The 22,563-nt window shown below is 44.9% G+C and overlaps 3 protein-coding genes across 3 annotated transcripts in view; 2 read left to right on the forward strand and 1 right to left on the reverse strand.

Annotated features, from left to right (window-relative positions):
* The first annotated feature begins 652 nt into the window (after nt 1-652).
* Nucleotides 653-6,002, forward strand: LOC126518713 (uncharacterized). Its single transcript, XM_050168479.3, has 6 exons — nt 653-971; nt 1,708-1,757; nt 2,492-2,542; nt 3,148-3,177; nt 5,232-5,294; nt 5,871-6,002. Exons 1-6 carry the CDS (start codon nt 836-838, stop codon nt 5,913-5,915), a joined length of 375 nt encoding a protein of 124 aa, XP_050024436.2. The 5' UTR covers nt 653-835; the 3' UTR covers nt 5,916-6,002.
* A 177-nt stretch (nt 6,003-6,179) lies between these two features.
* The window catches only part of LOC126518738 (uncharacterized), a 72,798-nt gene continuing 56,414 nt past the window's right edge, over nt 6,180-22,563 (reverse strand). The window contains exon 7 of the mRNA XM_072287087.1: nt 6,180-6,435. The gene's annotated coding sequence lies outside the window, so the exon portion shown is untranslated. The remainder of the gene's footprint in view (nt 6,436-22,563) is intronic.
* On the forward strand, nt 7,511-16,017 carry LOC129382002 (uncharacterized). The gene is made up of 6 exons (XM_055065327.2): nt 7,511-7,950; nt 9,507-9,556; nt 9,855-9,905; nt 11,664-11,693; nt 13,455-13,517; nt 15,701-16,017. The coding sequence occupies exons 1-6, from the start codon at nt 7,845-7,847 to the stop codon at nt 15,743-15,745; spliced, it is 345 nt and encodes a 114-aa protein (XP_054921302.1). The 5' UTR covers nt 7,511-7,844; the 3' UTR covers nt 15,746-16,017.

The raw sequence follows: 22,563 nt of genomic DNA on the forward strand, positions 1-22,563 counted from the left end.
TATTTTGGGCACAATTTCTGAGATATAAGGGTATATTCTTTTATGAAAAACTACATATTTTACTTGTCTTGCCAGTGCGTAGCGCTCAAGAATTCGTTTGCGGCATCTTTGGCAATGCTAATGCAGGTATTATTAATCTATTTGATCCCTCGACAAATTCGGTAAGGAGGAGGCCGAGCTGCAACATGAGCCCCCCCCCCCCCCCTGCGAACCAAATTTCTGGCTACGCCACTGACGTACACGTATATCAGAAGGCGAAACACCTGCAAGGAGATATACGTGGGTTTTGCCCCGTGCCGGACGAGTCAGACATGGGCAAGCTTTGGAAAAGCAACAGCGCGTGCGTGTTTTGCGCACGTGGCATATTGATAAGCACCGAGGTTACGGGGGTGTATTCACCAGTTCCGTGCAGGGCAGCATAACCCTTATGCAGTTCCTAGCTTTCAGCGAATCGGGAAAGAGAACTGCGGCTGCGCTTCTTAGAATGAACGAAAGAAATCCATCCCATTGCGCGCTGTCTATACGTCTGTAATCATTTCTGTCAACTGGATCCGCGCACTGGAGCTACATTAACTGCTGACAACGGCTGAGCCTTATACACACTCGAAGTTGTCGGACCAACACCACCTTTCTAGGCGGTGTTGGTCGGACTCGTAGATACCACTGAGCTGCACGGATTAGGTGAGGTGGAGCATGAGTGGTGACAAGTGGTCGACGCTGCCCTTCGACACTTATATAAACCGACGCGAGGTGGCTAAGCGGCGATTGCACAGCAAGCGTTGTCATCACTCGGGGAGTCCCGCCGTTCCTCGTCCGGACAGTCACCCTCGGCAACATGGTTGGCGCGATCGCACTGTGCTCCGCGGTCGCTCTGCTGGTCGGCGCATGCGCCGCTCCTTGTTACGTAGAGGAAGAGAGCGCTCCCCCCGCACAGGGACCCGGCGACATCGCGAGGCGATTCGAACAAATCGGTGAGTAATTACGCCGTAATTATATTATACGCTGTTCGACGTCCCGAAAGCATACGCACTCTGTCTTGTGAAAGAAGCCGTTTGTGAAGCGCTCAGGATTTTCACTACCTGGGCTTCTCTTTACCTGCGCCTCAATTTATCTACCCGTGCATTACTGCACCCTATCTCCGCCCCACCCCTCTCCTCAAACGCGGCCGCAGATCTGCGACCTTGTTCGTTTGCGTAAATGTCCAAAAAAAGGGGAGGCGCGTCGTATCTGTCAAAAATAATAAGAACAGCAGGGTTCGCTTTGACGACAGTTCTGTTGTACGGTTCTCATCTCACTCTGTAATTTCATTGCGTTCAATTAATTTGCTGTAGCTCGTCCGCCTTTCAGATCAACCTCAACTCCTAGGCGGTGTCTTATATAACGAAGGCTCCTTTTCTATTTTTCTACTCGCTTCAATGCGTCCTAATGCATGCTTGCGATAGCTTGTGTTGTGTTAGGAATAGCATTTGCGGATGCGTAACGTTTTGTCTCAACCTTCACTGTTTTAGTCGATCTATACTGGTAGGCGATTAACTTCGCTCAGGAACCGGCCGCATTCTACCAGAATATCCCAGACCACACGCCACTTCTAGGAACACTTCTCAAGACGCCATTTTATTTCCGCGTTTCTGTCACGGAGCCCCGTAATTTGTATCTTCTATTTTTTTTACGTTATTGTTCTAACACAGCGCCTAATTCATGTTTCAGAACAAGCATGTTTTCAAGAAGCTCAGTTGACTGCAGAAGAGACATCGACAGTAAGTACAATATAGCCGGAAAACGTTGTCTGTCTGTGTTTGGTCGGTAGGTCGGTCGGTCGGTTGTAGAGCACCGTGTCCTTGTGTGCCGTATACAGTACCTGTTCTTGAAGCTAGTCTAGCCAGTACGAGGTGCTGTTGAATTAAGACGTTATATAGCTTCATAGCTGCCTTTACAGATGTCCGCGAGGTTACATATAATTCCACTACACTAGTACGATTGACAATCAGAGCTTTCAAAAGAAATAATGAATCGACAGCGTCTGTGTCAACAAATTGGTTAACATTGCCAATTTATTTTATCGTGAGGATTTTGTGGCCGCGCTCTAGTAAAATGCATGCAACGTAGAGCTTGTTCGTACCAGTACATCATTGCACGACTGCTACCCCCCCCCCCCAAAAAAAAATCTATCTATCTATCTATCTATCTATCTATCTATCTATCTATCTATCTATCTATCTATCTATCTATCTATCTATCTATCTATCTATCTATCTATCTATCTATCTATCTATCTATCTATCTATCTGTCTGTCTATCTATCTATCTATCTATCTATCTATCCGTCCGTCCGTCCGTCCGTCCGTCAGTCCTTCCGTCAGTCCTTCCGTCCGTCAGTCCTTCCGTCAGTCCTTCCGTCCGTCAGTCCTTCCGTCAGTCCGTCCTTCCGTCCAATCATTACGCAGGCCACTGTGTAAAGTCATGGCAAATGAAGCACATTCTTACCTTGCAGGTAGTGGATGTCCGCAAGCGAGCCACGGAAGAAGTGGGATCGCACAACGTGGTGAGCATTCCTTTCACTTTTGAGATTGACGTCTCAAGGTCAGAATTACTACACTAGATGTTTCTATATTCCTTTCACGTATACACTGTATCAGCCGTACACGCTCCACACAGGAACGAGGGCTACTCAAAAAGATGGAGATATAAGAGCTGCCAAGCTACTGACAGATCAGACAGACAGTTAAAGACATTCGCTCATAGAAGATACGCTCGCTAAGCCACTACTACAATTTGACACATGGCGAGGGCCTCCACGTCTTTCTTTAAATAAACAAAGCAAAAAATGTAAACCCTGATCTTCGCATCCGCTTTGTCGGACAGAACGATGGAAATTTACCCGCTAATGGTCAAAACATCTTATTGAAGAATCAGTTCACTTCACTGCTCGCACAACTTTCAGCTTTTTCGCACGGACTAAGATGGCGTAGTATCGAGCGTTTTATCAAACCGGCCTTGAGATGCATCGCGGTTTGTTTCGTTTCCTTGTGGGACCCAGCATATTCCCACGGGGAATTGAATTAATTTAGATTTGCATTACCTGTTTATTTTATGTGCATTCTGGTAATATAATTACTTTTTTTTTTTTTGCTTGCATCCATTTTTCAGAACCAGCAGCTTGACTTCCTGGAGTACATTGTGAGTATATTATGCAGTAACATGTTTAGGCTAACCGAACTAACATCAATAGTCTTGGAAGTATGCCTGCAATATGTACCATACAATGTTTTGTTGAATCATCATAATAATCTCGTAGAAACAGAGGGGTTCGACGGCAACTTCATTTAACGTCACACTTCTAAGTCGCGGAGGGTTTGGACGGTGAGCCGCGCTTCGCTGTTGCACTTTCATATACAGGGTGGTTCAGCAAACACTTTCAAAAGCTTTTTTTAAAAGATCGCCTGTGCCAGATAGCGCAATTCTAGTCCATAAGCTGGTCTACTCGAAGAGGCGGACAGGTACAAAAATTTCAATTTCATAATCGACTAATTAAAAATTCACTAATTGCGTTTTAATAATATGGGCCTTATGGCCCATATTGCAATTTACAAATTCTAGCCGTGGAGTTTGCAAGGCGGATCCACTTGGAACGAATTATCAGGATGACACCGGCTTCGAGGTATTAATTCCCGAACTTTGCGGAGAAATTCATTGGCTTTCCATTTACTTTTGTGCTTCAATGCATAAAACGGCATTTTGTTAAGAAAGTAAGTGGAAGGACAGTGCATTTTTTGCCGCAACTTTTATGGCGCATATGCCGTAAATGGTGTCATCCACACGATTTCTTTCAAGTGGATATGCCTTGCAGTCTCACCCGCTATAATTCGTAAATTGCAAAATTTGCCATAAGGGAATTAGTTAAAAACGTAGTTCGTGAACTATGTGAATTAGTCGATTATGCATTTAAATTTTTGCGCATGTCTGCCTCTTCGGGTAGACCAGCTCTTAGACTAGAATTGTGCTATCTGCACAGCCATTAAAAAAAAATGTGAAAGTCTACGCTGAAACACCCTGTATATATAAATTACTCGTTGAAAAACATAACGTCGAAATAAATTTGTATTTCTTAAGGTGTATTTACTCAAATACCGATACAGTCGCCAGTAAGGCTTGTCTTTCAGCTATATTTATATATAACTTTAGTAGGTTTCCGACAGTAAAACCGCACTCGGCCTTTCGATCCTATGACATATTATGTTAATGTATACGCGTATTTCAAAACGTAACACTTATTCGTTGATTTTGGGAGTAAGGAAATAACACAATTAGCACGGTTACGGAGGTTAACAAAGAAAGTTCATGCCCCCGCTCCCCTTGCGTATAATAAATAGTTGCATTGGGTGTATAAGCAACGCTGTATACAGGCTTGTTCTGCCATATAGGGCGATCTTACAAAAGAAGCGCCACTGTGGAAGCTTCCAGAGTGAGCTGTGCCGCTTGTCATATATGCTCACATGAATTTGCGAGTATATCATTATGATCGACCACCGAAGACTAACTGCTTACTACGGATGCACTACGCAAGTTAAAAGAACCGGTAGTTGGAAGTGGGTGCGCTTAGTTCATTATATATCGTTGGAGATTGGTCTAGGTATAATTATACAGTTCTAGAGTATTGCTAGAGAGGCATTCTGCTTGCTTCCATGCATCTTCCACACAACTGATTAGCGACATCGAAGCCTTGTAACCGCACTTAACAGTTCACAGCGTACATGAGAAGGAACCACACTTGCCTGCTTGTGACTGCTGCTGCATGCTGCGTTGCCGACGCATCCTTAGCAGTACAGGCCGTCCCTCCGCCAGAAAAAACATTGCTCAGTAGTAGCAAAACCGGCTTTACTTATGTAGGAGGTGGCCTCAGGCCCAATGGAGAAAGATATTGCAGAATACAGCCATGCAGACGTATTGGTGGGCGCCTTGAAGAAAATATAAATATCTATGCTTCCCTTCACAAGATATGAAGACTACTGGGCAATGTCCAAGAACCTATGCGGCCTTTCAATGTCGAAAACGTCAAGAGAAATGGTCACGATTCGGCATGGCCAAGCTTTGGGAATGTGTGTAGCTTCTGCGCAAATGATACAACGTGAGAACCTGTTCTTCAGTAACGGAAAAGTGACGGATGTCTAACCGGTCCCTAAAACCTGCCCAGCGCACTGATTAACTATATACGCTTCTCTTGCCTCTCACAGGACCGCTACGCGCCCACCCCTGAAGTTGCCCGCGGCATCCGGTCCAAGTGGAATGCATTTACAGTCAGTATTTTATATATTTGCGTGTGTTCATGGCTGTAGTAGGTCATCCTCATCCGTTTTGCATGGATACGCTGCACATCACGCTGGGTTATTAATAAGCGAATACTTATTGTATATATTGTGCAAATATATATATATATGCACTTCGAAACAGCCAACGCTCTTGTGTGTGTATATAACTCACCACTGTATGCAGAGAGAACAAGGGGATGGGGGGGGGGGGGGGGAGATGGAAATTCAAAACGATGAGCAAAACAAGAACACGACGAAAGCCGGAGCCAACGTTTCGACAAGTGCACTTTTCTTCTTTTCCTTGAAGAATACAGGTCCACTTGTCGTTCACCTTGTTCTCGTTTTGCTCACTGTTTGCATGCAGGGTGTGAGTGTATGCGTTAGACTGCACAGTTTTCTGAAAAAGCTTCCACGTCGACGAACTCCATGGTGTATAAACAACATAATATGTTTTGATTAGCATAGAACGCATTAGAAGAAGTAAAAACGTCGAAAAGCGTCACCTGCTCCCAAGCACCGACTTTTTCGGTTACGGCATACTAACCTTTCTTGCTCGTTTTTCAGGTATGCGTTGGTCGCGAAGCTGCTAAACTGGCGTCCAGGTCATAATGCTTTCACCCCTGCTGCAAGACAACCACTTCCGAGTGGGCACTTGTGCCAGCTTTTCGTAAATAAATTGGCTTATTTACTTATTCACTGCGTGTGTCATCAAGTGTCATAGAGAGAGAGAGAGAGAGAGAGAGTGAGATGGGGGGAGAGACGCTGGCCTTAACGAAGAAGCCGGAAATGTTTTGCCTTGCTGACGGCCAGACATGCCACGCACCCACACACGCACGTACACGCACGCGAACACAGCGATGAGCTCCAGCCACAACAGTGTCATTTCTTTATTTCACCAGTGATACAAAAAAATTTGGAGGGCGCTTAAGATTCGCCTTTAAGAGTGGAAGGCGCTAGCATTCAAATATCCCTGACTGCTTCTCGCGCTTCCCGGCAACTGCAGTTCGTGCAGCCCTAATGTTTATCGGGAAACGCTGGCAGCGAACACTATGCACGAAGCCGAGCTTTCTGGTAGAAACGCGGCCTCTTGCGTGGGCCGATGCCGGAGGTACCAAGTGCACAGCCACGCCTAAAAAAAAAAAAAAAAAAAAACATCATTTTCAGGTTTCTGTTACTGTTCCGCAATTTTACTATTTCAGTCTTGGAAGATTTAATATAAAAGGCACGCGCTGTAAGTGTATTCTTTCATGACATTTGTTTGTGGGATGTCATCCTCAAAATTCCGAGGAAAACTTTGTCAAGAATGTGAGACAAGGCATGAGCAACTTTGGTGATAGAATGGTGTGGCAATATAACCCACATATACCGCATGTCATATATAGCCAGGCATGGCATATACGTATATACGAGAATTTTCGCTCGTAGAGACGCCGGATTTTCAGCGACACACACACATACACAAAAAGAAAATCGCAGTTTCGCCCGAAAGCCGAAGCGTCGAGTGCGATAGCAAATTAGTAGATAGCTGTACGAAGTAAGGATAGTAGTTTTATCGGCCGTAATAACTTTTAAACATTCGCTTACTAACTAAATTAACAATGATACAATGCGTAAGCGTGACTCAGCGAGGACATAGAAAGAAATAGGCACATGGAGACAGCATTGTCTTTGTGTGTCTGCTTCTTTCTACGTCTTTTTCAGTCGCGCTTACACATCCTATCATGGATTCAAACCAACTAGCCCGCCAACGTGTTTTAACTAAATTACCCAGCAGCGTTGTCACGCGCGCACAGGTAAACATGAACACATCTCACTCAATGTCAAAATTCTGGAGTGAGAAATCGCGGCAGCGGCAAGCTAATTGACCTTCGTGCATCTCTCGCTTCAACGAGAACGAAACGTCGAAAGCAGAGCGCATACGAAGCTACCGGCACTACGTGCACTCTGCAAACGGGGGAGGCGCGCACTTGAGCGGGGAAGAGGGTCGGGGTAGGTGTGTGTTTTTGCACGTCGTTTTTCGACAGGTATCCCTGGTACACAGAAATTTCCGAAGGGAGGGCGGAGGGGGGGGGGGGTGTCACGTGCTTGGTTCGCACTTCTCCTATGGCTACGCCCCTGCAGAAACACTATCTCTTGCAATGTTCACTTCTCGACCAATCCACCTTCTTCCTTCTCTTTAAGCTATTGTCTATCCCAACCCTCCATCCACCCCCTACTGCCTATGAAAATACAGGCATGCACGTACTAGCCTTCCCAACGCTGACTTTTTGGCCATATTCCAGTAGTGGGGAAGAGCACCATGATTCAAGGGAAAAGAATGAAAACTACTTCCACTTATTTCTTTACAACTATCTTACTCACTTTTTTCTTTTCTTTTAAGGTTTTAGCGCTCCCCATCGATTTTAACGTTATTGTACGTCCAGTCCAATTTTAACGCCCGATCCCCTTTAATGGGATCATACACCGTAGTGGGTGAGTTGCCATAAGCTCGGAACGAGAACCGCTCCTGCCATCGACACGTCCCGGGTTCGCGGCAACATGGCTGGCGTGCTCAGGCTGTGCCCCGCGGTCGCTCTGCTGGTCGTTGCGTTCGCTGCGGGTTCCGAGCCAACGGGCTCCACCAAAAGCCTCCAGGCGCAAGTCGGTGAGCGAGTGCGGCCGTTAGGCTTAACTGGCCCGAGATGTGGGTGTGGTCCTTAATTCTTTGAGTCTGCACATTGGCGTCTTGTGCCACGCGTGATACACAGAATTTTTCGGCCACGTAACCACTGGTGATTCTTCCGAACTGTGGCTGTTTGGCCCCGTTGGCTCAACATACTGGCAAATTGTAGAACATAAAACTCAAAAGAGAAGAAAGCACTCGTCTGTCGTCTCATTACTTCTGTCTGTCTGTTTCCCTGCGCAAAAGTTTGCCGGTACACTGACGATTCCGTGAAATTTTTGTGATAACCTTTAATGTTATTAGCTTTAAAATTTTAAGTTATTCGCCTTAAATGTTTTATATGCGCCTTTAAATATGTGCCGAAAGTCCGACCGTCACTTTGGCTCCTTCGCCCGAAAACGGGCGAAGGAGCCAAAGAAAGTAGCGGTGAACGAATATTCGAGGTTCCGAATATGAATCGAAAACAATTACAAACTATTCGTATTCGTATTCGAAGAGAAACTATTCGATAGTTCCAGATATTCGAAACTAACCAAATATTTCGTAACAACCGACGGTTGAAGTCTAGTTACTCTTCTCCATCTGCTAAACAAAGTAATGCGAGCTAGCTTTCGGTTTCATGCGGAAGCTTACATGAAAACCCCTGAATTTTTCTTGCAGTCTATCATCCCTCGTGTTGTCTGTCATCAATGTTTATTCCATTCCAGTTTGTTCCACCATTCTTATTCTTCTGATTATTTCCGTCTCATGATCCGGATCCGTGGTGTATATTAATATTCAACCCTATAGGGTTGAATATTAATATACAGGACAAAGCTACAACAGCCTGGCAAATAAACAATAATGCATGATTGACGGCCAGCCTCTATAATCTGTGCAAATTCACGCATTCAGCAAGTCGTTCAACTGAGCAACTTGTAAATTGCATTAGCGAAAGGGAAATGTATACACAATTCCCTGCTGACTTAAAGAGTCGAGGAAAGATATGACTCTGCGTGAGGCATGAGAATGTAGCCTTTCTTTGTTGCTTTTCTTTTTTTTTTTGCGCGCGTTCCACTATAATATGGCCCCGTATATACCGTCCTGATCCTATATTCTAATAAATTGAACGAGTCCGATTTTTTAATTCAGAAATGAGGTGTTCACTTTGTTTCACAAATTTTCGCTGTTCGCACATTCCTCTTTTTTTAGCGTCCTGTTCCATCGTTCATGTTCCAGCGGACTGGCCAGATGGAGAAGGATGGTGGGTTTGGGGAACTATAAGTTATTATATTCGTGTGCGCAACCCTGTGAATATATTTTAGAACAGAAAATAGGAGATCGCAGCTATATTTCCCTATAGCAGTTCTGCCCTTCAAAAACTAGGTGCGCTGCTATTCTTTCAGTGTAGACATTTTCTTATAACACGCATGTCGTTTTTCCCTCGCTTTCTTTTCCCCCTCGGCGTACCGCTGTTTCACACTTAAATTCCACTTTCTTTTCTTGTTGCTCCATAATTTGCGTGCGTGTCTAACGAATGCTGAAATTGGCCGTTTCAGAGAAAGAATGTTTCCAGAAGGTTGGCATGACCCCGGAAGAAATTAGCACCGTAAGCGTAGTTTAAGCATGTCTTTCTTTTTTATTTCTTTTTAATTAGTTTATACAACCCAGCTTATAAAACATAGATAGGTTGATCAAATTACTGTGGACTACGCGCGTGTGTGCGCGTCACTTTTAATGAATCACTTTTAATAAAGTTTTGTATACTACTGTTTTCTTCATTCCCCTTTTTTTTTTTTCAATTAGTGAACACAACGCGCAATCCGGAAGAGATTGCTTACCTTAAGAATACCACTGCGCACGCGCGTGCTTCTGACGACACATTTAGGTCATTGTTCTCTCTGCAGATAGAAGACGTCATGAAACGGCTCGATGAAGCAAGGGACACAACAAAAAAGGTATATTTACTGTTTCTCCACGCGAAAGAATATGCATTATCTGTGAGAGGGATACCTATCTGCGCGCATTTCGACTTTCTGCTGAAACTCAATTGAATATGATGCATTATACTTGCAAGGGCACATGAATGCAAGGGTAACAGAAGGCAGGCGCAAAAACAGGCACATTCACATAGAGGCGAACGAAGGACGATCGCAACACACACTAACACACTATGCCGCAGAAATGTTTTACTATATATAGTAGAGGGCAACCATAGACTATCACGCGTCGTCAAGTTATTATTCTGCACGCGAGCTTTCAAGGAAATATTTTCGCGTCTCTATGATATTAAAGGGACGCTAAAGCTCAACAGTGTATTTTGAGAGTGGTACATTATTCTTCCAAAATTCAAGTTCCATCCATTTGGCGGAAAGATGGTCGATTGCTAAAGGCCCAATCGCAACGAAATTTCGCTTTGGCTAAATTGGTCATAACATATAAAGGAATGTATATATGCTATTCAAGACAAGCTGCAAGGATTCAGGGCTGGTAATTGACCAAGTTTCTTATCACAGCCTCTAAATAGCGCTATAAAGAGCTGACGCAAATCCATGCAGCACTTCAATCCCGAGATTTTCAGCGCGGATGTAGTAGAGCGTCTGAAAAAAAAAAAAGAAAAAAAATCTCGGGTACAACGACAAAAAGCTCTTACGACAGACTTGTTCGTAAGACAAAATTTCAGTCAATCCTGATGTAAACATACCATTAGCGAAGGTGCCGAGCTAATGGCAGGGAATACTTACAAACGAACGAAAAGTTTTGTGAATTCGGTCCATTATAGGACTTCCAAACTGCGTAAAAAAAGCAGCCTGACAGTTTCACTGTCTTTCATGTACGAGTTTCTCGATTTTGCATACACCTGCATTTCTCACTCTTGCTTTTCTTTTTTTAATCTTGTGCCAGAACCTCAGCGCCGCCAGCTATACGTGTGGTGTTGTCTCAAATATGGGCCATTTTCGTGCAGGAGTATATAGTGCTCAGAACCACTGCAGCTAGATCTAGCGCTAGGTTATTTCGGAATGCAGCGCAGTATAGGTTCTCAACCGCCGAAACAATTAACTCCAGACCCGAGTAGAGGCTGCCGAATGTCGTGACGTCACAATGTGTCGGTGCGCGAGTATACTGCGGCCCGGTGTCGCCAGTTGGTCGTCTTTTGCTTTCATGTCTTTTCTGGCGGCTTGCTCTCACATCAAACGTGGCCGTTTAGCTATTGTGAAAACATACAATCTAATAGTACAATGTTTAGTGTCTCCGTCAAGTTTTGCTACGTTGATAAGTATTCACAATAATGTGTAGGTATGTCGACAACGCTTTGTACACTTGTTCCCTCGTCCGGTTTCTATTTAATATATTTTTTTTTTCTTTGCGCTATATATCTGTTAGGCCAGCCGTGCACTCGTACGAACTCTTCGCCCAACACGCTGCAGTTCTTATGCAATCGAGAAGGGTGGTTCAGCGTTGGTGCTGCGTGTCGCACCCATTGTTGCCTGTTCACGCACGCTTTGGCTATTCTTCCGGCTATGTTGATTGGTATTGCTATGAAGTTTGGACAGATATGTATTGACCACAAGAAGCGCCTTGCGCTTTACATACTGCTTTTGTTTGTGCCTGTTCTACACCAACTGTAAACACGTGCAATTCGCGTCACTCAATTTCTTCGCTTCATCCTTTAGTTGCAAGTCTAAATATGTTTTATTTATTTTTTTCTCTTACAGAAAGAAGAACTAGACTTCCTTGACTACGTGGTAAGTGTTTTGTGCGGAGATTGCATGATGTGCAAGCGAACGAATGTGACAAGGGGCGTCTTGCTGACACAGTTCCCTGCTTCGACAGCACTTAGGGATCAGCATTGCTGAATGGGATAACGCGTTGTCATTGTAATACCCTTTTCTTGGGAAGGTGATTTTTTTAATACATTTTACTAATTTCATCAAATAGTAGACATTCGCTCCCAAGGCCAATTCATGGTGTGCATAACGCCTGCACATGCCAAACGTCGTCCTTGTGTGTACGCCACTCGTGTAGTATATATATATATATATATATATATATAGCTGTATAGTCATGTCCGACATTTCTCTAGAGTACTGTTAACGAGCAATGAACGACTTGTTAAGTTCTGCAGTTCAACACTTAGCAATCGTAACGAAGAGCGATCTTCGCTTTCAACTTCGCAGGTGAGCATCATGTCAAAACTTTTCAATCCATTTCGTGTATCACCACAAGTGATCTGGTGACAGCGACTATACTCGCGCTCGAACTCCGTCCCGCGAACTTATGAAAAATATCACGTGGCCAACCGGTTGCCCGCATCAAAAAGCAGCGCCCTCAAACAAGCTTCATAGCAGTTAGCATAGGTGCCGGCGCATAGGTGTCGGCGACTTGTAATGACTACTAATGACTCCAAAATGACCGATATCTTTAACGACGGCTTGTAATGACGACAACTGATTATAAATGACTAGAAATATCTAGTAATGAGTAGTAATGACTAAAATGACTACTGATGATTTGTAATGACTACGAATGACTATGGAATGACCAATATGTCTAACGACGGCTTGTAATGACCACAATTGATTACAAATGACTAAAAATGCTTACTAGTGAGCAGTAATGACTAATAATGACTGAAATGACTTGTAATGACTAGTGATGACTATTAAATGACCAATATGTCTAACGACAGCTTGTAACGACTACAACTGATTAGAAATGACTAAAAATGCTTGGTAATGACCAGTAATGACTAATAATGACTGAACTGACTTGTAACGACTATATTTGATTACAAATGACTAAAATGCTTACTAATGAGGCGAATGATAAGAGGAGGAAGAGCAGGATTTCGCCGTTCACCTCTTAAGAGCGACGTTAAGAGACCCTGTTTTTTTTTTTCAACGACAGTGGTAAGCGCCCAGTCAGGATTTCGTATAATGCCAGCCGTGTTCACTGTTGTATTCATGCCGTACATGTACCAGCACACGCCAATCGTCTATCCCCATTCTCGCACACAATGCAACTCGCGAGCCGCAACAATCTTTTAGTGAAGTTCACCGGCTGAAGTAGTTATTCGAAAAATTACCAATCTAATGAGCACTCGTTGTCGCCCTTTCTATATAGTTGAGCCACTTAGGGTCTAACTGACAACCATTATTATATTTCTCTTTTGGTTCAGGTTTCGTACGGGTTTCGACGTGTTCAAAGAATATCGGTACGGGTACGGTTTTCGGTTCGGGTTCGGTTTAACATTCTGATCATAAGTGTGCCTTGGTCGGTTAAGACTGCTTAAAACAGTCCGCATTCTTGTGATATGCACTTCGAGGCGAAAATAAAAGGCAGGAATACTCCTTTAGCGCTGAATATTACCCGCCGGAATGTTCCTAAATAATCGATTTGAACGGACAACAATTAAATGGAGTTCAACGTTATCACTCTTGGAGCTGCCCTTAGCGAACAGGACAACGCCCGAGGCCTTTGACCTATTGCCCTTTGCCTTCTCCCAGGACTTGTACGCACGCACACCGGAAATTTCAAAAGGCATCCGCGCCAAGTGGGAGGCGTTTATGGTGAGTGTATTTTACGTTACCTTTTTGCGGAATATTACAGTCTAAGAATGAAGTTACAGATACACTGCTTTCCAGCTCAAAGAATTTGTATCAATGCTCCAAATAATTACGCTCGCTCATTTTTCTTGTGACGTCACGACGGAGGGGAACTTGCAGCATCGGCGTCTCTCGTGAACTATGTTTCGGAGAGCAGAGACACAAATAGTTGGTCACTTTTTTTTTTTTCAGGCCGAGCTTGTGAATTCCTAGCCTGTCGTCGAGTGTTGCGTCGTCATACGAACAGGCCCGTTGACTAATGGGTATCAAGCGCAATTAAAGACGAGACAACGGAAAGTGCACACGAAGTGCCCTGAGCCTGCGCTGCCACTCTATCTACAACGTGTGCCATACCGTTCCCAAGTCAGCGTTTTTCTATGTGCGATTCCTTGCCGCACTTGTCATGGCGCTCTTTGGCCAAACCTGGCCCTTGCGCCATAAACCACCACACATCATCATCATTCCTTGCCGCTGAACAGCGTCACGCTTGCATCCGCTGAATAAACGGGCGATGTCCCTTCAGCTCCGATTCTACCAGATCTGCCGGCTCTGCCCCCTCCACGACTTCAACCCACCACGTAGAAGTGACCCTCTCCCGCTAATCACAAGCGTGATCGGACGCGTCGTTCAACGCCTTATATGTCCTGGCTACATATCGCCACTATCAAAAGCCGCCAGTCCTATTTGGGCCCCTTCCCTCACACCACGGCGATAGAATCCTCACACCTTTAAGGGCGTTATGGCAGCCTGTCGCCATCTTAACAGGAAAATTTGATTTTGGCTATTTAACAGCTGTAAGGTACCTGGATATATTTCTAATACAACAAATGCATACAGGTATGCGCACGTAGCTTTCGTCAAAGGGAAACAAGTCCATGGCGCGAATGACCGCAGCTGACCCCGGGGCCTCTGTAATCGGCCTCGATCCTGTTGCATCAGCACCGCTCTACATATATATACGGAGTGACCACGTTTAAGTTTTACGGAATTGTTAATAATCGCCTGTGACAGACAGCATAATTCTTGTCTGAGCTGTATTAATCGAAGATTCAGACGTTACCAGCATGATAAATCTAAACGCATATTCAATTAATTATCAATATGTACTAATTAGCTACTTCTTAATTAATTACTTTATGACCTATATTGCAATTTACGAATTGTAGCCGGTGAGTTTGCAAGACGTATCCAATTGAAATGAATTTCCAGGATAACACCAGTTTCGAGATATTTCCCAAAGTGTTGGGCAAAATACAGGGGCGTTCCATTTACTTTTGTGCTTCAGTGCATGAAAGAACGTTTTGTTAAAAAGGTAAGTGGAACAACAGTGCATTTTTTACGAGGAGTTTGATGGCGCATATCTCTCCAAACTGGTGTCATTCAGAAAATCCATTCCAAGCCGTGTGTACCGCAACCTCATCAGCCTTGCAATCAGCCTTGCAACCTCACCGGCTGCGATTAGTAAATTCCACCATTTTTCATTTTTTTGCAGTAAAGTAATTATTCCAAAAATTAATTTAAGTATTTTTAATTAGTTGAACATGTGGTTCGATTTCTCGTGCAGGTAATGTCCACCTCTTTGAATAATCCAGCACAAAGACTGCAATTGTTGTATGTAACAGGCGATCTTTAAAATTCTATAACACTTAAAAATTATCACCCAGTAGATTGTAAAGCTGAAACGAGCTCCAACCGGCATCTTAAAACTAACGTTTCGTCCCCAAACTGTCGCTACTAAGCTACTTACTTACTAACTAAAACGGTCAGACCTTCAGTTCGCGAAGCATGGTGTAGTCAACAGCTGCAGCAGTTAATGAATCGTGTACCAAATTCAGTTTGTCTCCTGTCTGAGATATCCCTTGTTCTTATGCTGTTGATAACACGTAGCGAGGGAAAGAAGAACAGGCGAAACATGAGCAGTATTCTTTCGCTTTATTTTTTATTTTCTGTTGGTTTAAATAACTTTCGTGCAGATTTAGGAACAGCAAGGTAGAGGGTAAAAAAAAAACGCTTTTTATATTTGCCTGAAGTTATCTATAAACACCGTTTGCTAGTACGCGTAGTACGTTTTCTTGGATGTTTGGTTCAAGCCTTCCGTGTAGCGATCCTCAGCTTTCATTACATGTCTTTTTTCTCCTGCTTTCCAGACGTGCATGGCAGATGAAGCTGCGGCTCGAGGACAAGAGGTTTAGGGTGTTCATCGCTGATACAAGTGGTCCAGTTGCTTGTCCTTGTAAATAAATGAAACTGTCTCGACTGTGTATCAACCTTGACAAGTCTTCTGCCGAACGTGTTTCACTTAATGAATTTATAGGTCTCTCAATGACGGCACTCTGCTGGATTAGTACAAATAGATTTAGTCACTTTCCTGTCCGTCCGCCGTGCAACAAAAATGTTCATTTACTGAGGTGTAAGTATAGCAAATGATTAATTTATATTTTTATTTGGATCTGCAGAACTCGTTCGTCCCACCCATCCATGACTGTTTCATAGTTTTGATGTCTGCACAGGCCACGTCTTTCTAATTATTGCTGTAGTAAAAGCGCAACACCAATAGAGCCGAGCGAGAGGTATGCCCATCGGACTGCAGTCCTTGCGATGAGTAAAGTGCGCCAAACCGAGTGGCACCGTTGGTAAGAGAAACAAATATGCCAAAGCCATTGACGATGATTGTCAATGTCATCGTCGACTCCGTTTCGATACCACGCCCATGCTATTCATAAGCCGCAGTAACTCCGAAAAAACTGGTTTGGAATTTGTGGACGAAATCCGGCGACACCTGGTTTGTTCGTCGTTGCCCACCCCGTTCTTTTCTCAGTCTGCAAGGTGAAGGGCGGCTGAGGTCCCTTCGTGGAACCTTGCAACAGCCGGTTTACACACTGTCTGGACGGCTGGATAAGTGCCGAGGGATGGGTGGTGATTTGACTTGTCTAATTAACTTCGCTTATCCATTTGTTGACGGGGTTCCCTCTCTTTCATCCTTTTCTCCGGTTTCCAGGTAATGGTGGGGTGAGCGCTTTTAGTCGTTGTCCACGCCGCGCTGACGTCTGGTTAGGAGCTGCGGTGGTTTGACATGTGGCAAACGTTCAATTAACACCCTTGGAGGTGTTGAGACGTAACGGGGCTGCCACCAGTTGATACGGGCTGGTATAAGTTGTTACGGGGACAGTGTTTCGGCGACCTTCAACAGCGTCTGCTTGGAGCTCGAACCAGATTGACCATCGGAGAAGGCCCGGTAGGGAAGAAGAAATGATGTAAAAACAAATAACAGAAGTTTAATACATCGGTGCGGATGAGCAGTGCGCTCCAAGACAAAAAAAAAAAGTACAGAAACGTTCGGCGTGCCTGCTCCTGCATGCAAAGGCAGAGAAGATGTGTTTTGGCGTCTCACTGGCCTCCTTATACCCTCGACCAGCCGGGCAACCTCATTATCTCTTGTTCCCTGGTAGAGGGCCTTGTCAGCACACAGGTAAGCGCACACAGAGGAAAACGGAGAAAAACCACTCACTGGTGTAGCGAGTGGTTTTTGAATGGTGGGGAGCGTAGGTCACGTCGGGTCAACACACTGATCAACGCACACAGAGGTATTCGGAGAGAAACACTCCTGGCGTACAGGGGGTGAACGTAGGGCAAAGGATAACAGTTTGCACTGGTGCGTCATCCCGTGGCACACACTCAACGGACAAGTTTTTTTTTTTTTCATGATGACGAGCATTACAATCAGGCACGTTGTGTCTCGGGCACTTGGTACCCGTTTCCTTCATCACCGCGCACAGTGAACCGTAAGGGCCTGTTTACGCTCGAGCCGCCCATCGCCGCACGCGTGCGGTCGCGCGAAATATTGGACGTATCAAACACTTGTGCACAAATTTCGGTTTACAATGTGTAAGGTATGCACTGTGTACATAGTGTAAACGGTAATTTGTGCGCAAGTGCTGGATACGTGCAATTTTTCGCGCGACCGCACGCGTGAGGTGCGGCTTGCGATGATGGGCTGCTCGAGCGTAAACAGGCCTTAACACTGGCCAGGACGACCCGTTCCCCTGCATGCCGCTTCATCCTTTCGGCCAGCCGAAGAAGTGCGCTCCAGCCATCGCCGACTCGATCGCCGCTCAACCCCATCTCTTGTAGATTTTGCTGAGATCAGCGCCGCATCTCGCCTTGCTCGTCATGCAACTGTGAACTATCGTGCTTTGACTCTATTGTATGTTCCCATTTGCACTAGTGCATCTGCCGATTAAGTATTGTCTTTTGCTATTGTTCTAAGTGTTAAATGTCGTGTTTAGACGTTAAATGTTAATTATATTGTGTAGAAGGTTATTTGTCCGTGTACATTAAACGTCTGGTGTGTCAACGTGAACTAACGGCTTTGTCCCTTAATTGAGAGCGCTGAGATTATGCCTCAGCGACTCGTTTTAAGAATCTTTAGCGCGGGAGCTCCTATATGAACACATTGGAAAGGAGAGATAGTTCTTCTCGTCAATCATTGATCCAAATTTGAGATTTTTGGCATTTAAAACTAAAGGTTAAAATGTAGTGACTGTTGGTAGCGGATTTCTGCTTTAGCCTGTCAATTGTTTAATAAAAATTGTTGAAAATTGCTCATTTTCAGCATGCGGAACTATCAAGTTTACAACTATGTCCCTCAGCAAAAAATGATATCACAATCCTGTCAATTGCATCTAATAGTACATCTAAAGTGGACAAAATTGTTGTATTATACGTGGCTCTTAAATACACCACTGATATGTGAGTAGGACTTTTGCAAAACCATATTAAACTTAACAAATTCACGTAAGATATAATTTAATATACAGAATTTGTCCACTGTGGGTGGTGTAACGGATACATTTTACAGAACTTTGATATTTGTTTTAGGTGCACAGTTACAGATTTGTAAACTTCGAGCTTCTATAAACATTTCTTTTTACAAACTTACCGACTTTCGGCAATTTTTGTAAAACAATTCAGGCCTTAAGTCAAAATTCTGCTTTAATCACTATAATTTAACTTTCTCTCTCAAATGGAACAAGTTGCAATAATATCGGCCCAGGGGCTTTCTCCGGAAAGCATTCTTACGCCGCCCTATCTCGGAGGCCACGGCAGAATACGTACCCGTCCCGCTTTCCCGTTTAAAACGCACGGTAGATGATCGCGTGCTGAAAGCGGTTATACGCGTGCGAATGTCTACAGCTGGTGTTGCAGCATTTGCTCCAGGTAAGCAAGGTGTATGGCAGAGCACTGTGCACGATGGACCAGTTCAAAGGACCACTTGGTGGAGGTTATAGATTGCTGTGAGTGTCAATACGTCTCGCATCGAAACTAAAAGGTACCGTACGTGATACCTTCTTGAACGCGGGAAACCTCGCGCACCTTTTCGAGTCACGTCCCAAGTTCTCAACTCGCATTCCTGTAGTTATCGCCAAATTAAAATCGATAAAATGTTCCGTTCCAAGCTGCATGGAGCTGCCTGCATGGAGGCTGCAAGTATGAGCGGACGGTCTTTTGGGGGACGAGGCAGCTGGAATCAATGTATGGTTTATATAGAAGCAAATGTGCGTGACCTACGCAGGCATGTGTCTTTCTGGGTAATCACTCCTGCTGAACGCGTGTAAAGGGGGCAGCCGAAAACGCGGAGAAAATATTTCCGACGTTATTCAATGCGCCCTCGGCCTCCCCTTCCCCCCAAACCCACACACAGTCTTTTTTTAATGGCGAAAGCCTAAATCCGCTTATAATAACCGCAACTATAGTTCCATATTTTGAAAAGAGCCATCTCATTTTCCTTTTCTTTTTTTTCATTCCTTATCCATTTCTCACGCCCTGCGCTGATGACGTATACTGCGGCGTATGGGCGTCCGAGGCAATGAAGAATTGCTAAAGAATGAAAAACAAAGCGATTATTTATTTGACACGTCTCGTTCATCGTCGTGGCTCAGAATCATCTGGAACAAAGCCGCTACTTCGTAAGTCGTGAACGTGCATGGGAAGCGATGCGCGCATGCTCGTTTGCTGCACTAATAGAAACTTAATCGAAATTTGGAACAGGCTGAAAAAGTAATGATGAAGAAAAAGATAAAGAGTATAAAGTTCAGTCCACCCGGCTCGACGGTCGAGGCACGCCGGTTTCCACCTCTTTCTTTTACGCTATGCTTCATTCCGACGGTGCCGCCCGTGTCGGTGGCCTGGCGGCGTGGCTTTGTGATTGAGCGGCCGCGCTAGTTGCCCGTGGAGACGCGTGGTCAGTCAGTTCGGCCGGACACGCCGCGTCGTCCGCACCGCTGCTCTGGTGAAACTCCGAATCTCGCGCTGGGTAGCTGTACGTGTGAGTCGCTTTCTTGTCTTATTCAACCGATGCTCAAGCCGCTGATGACAGCGCTACGCATGCAGGGACCGGGTTTTGCAAAGTTTTTCTTCTTTCAAAAGAATTCATCCGCGGAGTTGATTCGTACATTGTTCTTGAACACCGAGTTTGTGCAGAGCGACTGTCTGTCATTGCTCGGTACTTTTGCTTTATCATGTCGCTCGCTATGGTGATAGGCCGGTGTTCCTTCTTGCGATCCGTTCTTGCCTACGAAGAGCACCCGAGTCGTGCATAGCTTTGAGCTGTAGCAGGGCTTCTCAAACTTTTGGCTGTCATCGGATCTTAAATGTGTCCACTCATTCAATATTGGCCTGTTAATTCACGGCTTCAGCTCGCGATCTTTTGAAGTCAGAGGTTGATCACGTGAAGCCGGTAAATACATCAAATGATCGCGCCTCCTTCCGTGGTGTAGAAGTATAGCCGTGTATATACCTCTTCAGCTCACTTCTGTCCTTGGCTTAGCCATAGCTCGTTTACCACAGATATTGTAAAAAGGCAAGTCGTCAGCTACTTAAGTATACACTACTTATTTCGTGCATACGGGCAAACGGCCTCCCTTGCTGCGAAATTTCGTTGCTTAATGTATGTAACGAGTGCGTATAGTAAGCGTAAATCACGAATAACACGTTATCGCTGGTCAAACGCGTCATGCACCATGATCGCAGCGGGAAAAGAAATGCAGTCCGTTTTGAAGAATAGAACACGCCGACTTGATGCGCTGATACCCTTGGTAACAAACACTCGCAATATGAAATGTGTTCGACCGACCAGAGCCGGCTGATACGCGGCCCGCCGCGGCTTCGTGATGCCAGCGAATACATAGTTTATTCCTAGCCTTCCTGCAAATTATGATGATGATGGTGATGATGCCTTATTCGGCGACCACGTGTCGTCTGATCACGTGCTGCACACGAGGGCTCGCGCCAGGTGTTTTCGACGTTTCTCGTTGTGCGTTTCGCAGAACTTAAGCAGGCGGCGAGCGCACGTCGAATTAGTACGTCGCTCAGAACCACGAAAGAGAGGGATGGTATACGCATGATCGTTATAGTCGCCATTTTCTCCTGTCTTGAAAGCATCGAGTTAGCATTACTTGAGTGCCACATCAACGTGCAGGAGTTCTGGGTAAGGAATAATGTAACGATGTAACGATTCTATTCCACATGATATTGCTTTTCGAGCTTCGCCAGCGGACATCGGAGTTGCGCTCACGTTATGACCGGGGTCATCAGGCCATGATCGAGCAAAAATAATGCTTGCATATGCGCCGCCGACCCTGGTTGTGAGCAATATCAGAGGTTGTATATGAGGCAAATATATGTAGTGTAGAAAGGCATTCTTTCCAAAGTTGCGGCAGTGGTCTTTATGGTGCTTTAACGCTTACTTCTTAACTTAATCCTTGATGTATTCTTATAATGAGACTTAATGATCATGACAGCAAACTTGGTATACACTTTTTTTTTACAAAGCTTTTCATTCGTAGATGTTCTTTGTTATTGGCTGGTCGATCGCCTTCACTAATAATATGTCCAGTGCCATGAATGACTGGAGTTTTCTCTTAGGAACAATCATATAGTATAAGAGCTTTTTGTGAATACTGGCTGTGGTGGGCCACCTGTGAACAGCAGCCGTTTGCAGCCCTACTGCATTTCTCTCAAGACTCTACCTTCACATTTTGCATTTTGCTGGTGTCATGATGGGGGCTAGTTTAAGACGCTTTATGCGCACAACTCGGACACTCCGTTTTGCACGTGGCAACCATCTCCATACGTCTTGAGAGAAGTATACTTCGTTTATCAGCTGAAGGTGGTAAATCTGACGCAGGAATCAGGATCCCGGCCTGTTCGGTCAGCTGATGCAGCTGCTATATCTACACCGTTGGCCCAAGCGTCGAAGCTTTTCTTGGAACGGTGCTGAAAACGACAGAATACGGCCAACTGCCTTCGAAGCTGACGCTGGCACATCCGTGGTCTCTGTCCTCTTGAACGCATACTTAAGGAGAAGGTTGTTTGGAGAGCGCATGAAACCAACACAAAACGGAAAATACCTGTACATGTTCCGATCATCACTCCGCATTCTAGTAATATTACCACTGCCGTACGTACCCTTCATTTCATAAGACCAGCGGTAGCCTTACATTGCCCCAGTCGTGACGTCACAGAATTTCAGGCTGACACGGATTGCCAGTTGGCTTACGTTCCTTACTACGTTATTAAACTATGGCACTATATCGATCATAGAGCTATATGAAATTTTATGGTTTTGGCAACTATACGAACACTGCGCGCAAAACCGAAATCGTCACGAAAATGCCCCGACGCTTCATTCAACCCATCGAAATGGGATTGTGACCATTTACATGCGCCAATGCAATGCGAGGGCAAGACGATGAGCCCATGACGCTGCTATTTGCCGTCTTGCGTCATCTAATTGTTAAGATGACACATTAAGAGTCTACTATGGTCCCTCCCGTGTCACATCATTGTGGTCGGCATTTTATTCAGCAACCACAAAGCCCGAAGCGAGCGCGCTATGTTGGGTACAGTTGCGCTACACATGCAGTCTTATATGTCGAAATTCTTGATGCCACTCCGTGAGTGGCACCACTCCAGGCCTCGTTGCGAGGTTCGATCACGTATAGCAAGCTTG

This window comes from Dermacentor andersoni, chromosome 3 (genome assembly GCF_023375885.2).
Source record: "Dermacentor andersoni chromosome 3, qqDerAnde1_hic_scaffold, whole genome shotgun sequence".
Taxonomy (NCBI): domain Eukaryota; kingdom Metazoa; phylum Arthropoda; class Arachnida; order Ixodida; family Ixodidae; genus Dermacentor; species Dermacentor andersoni.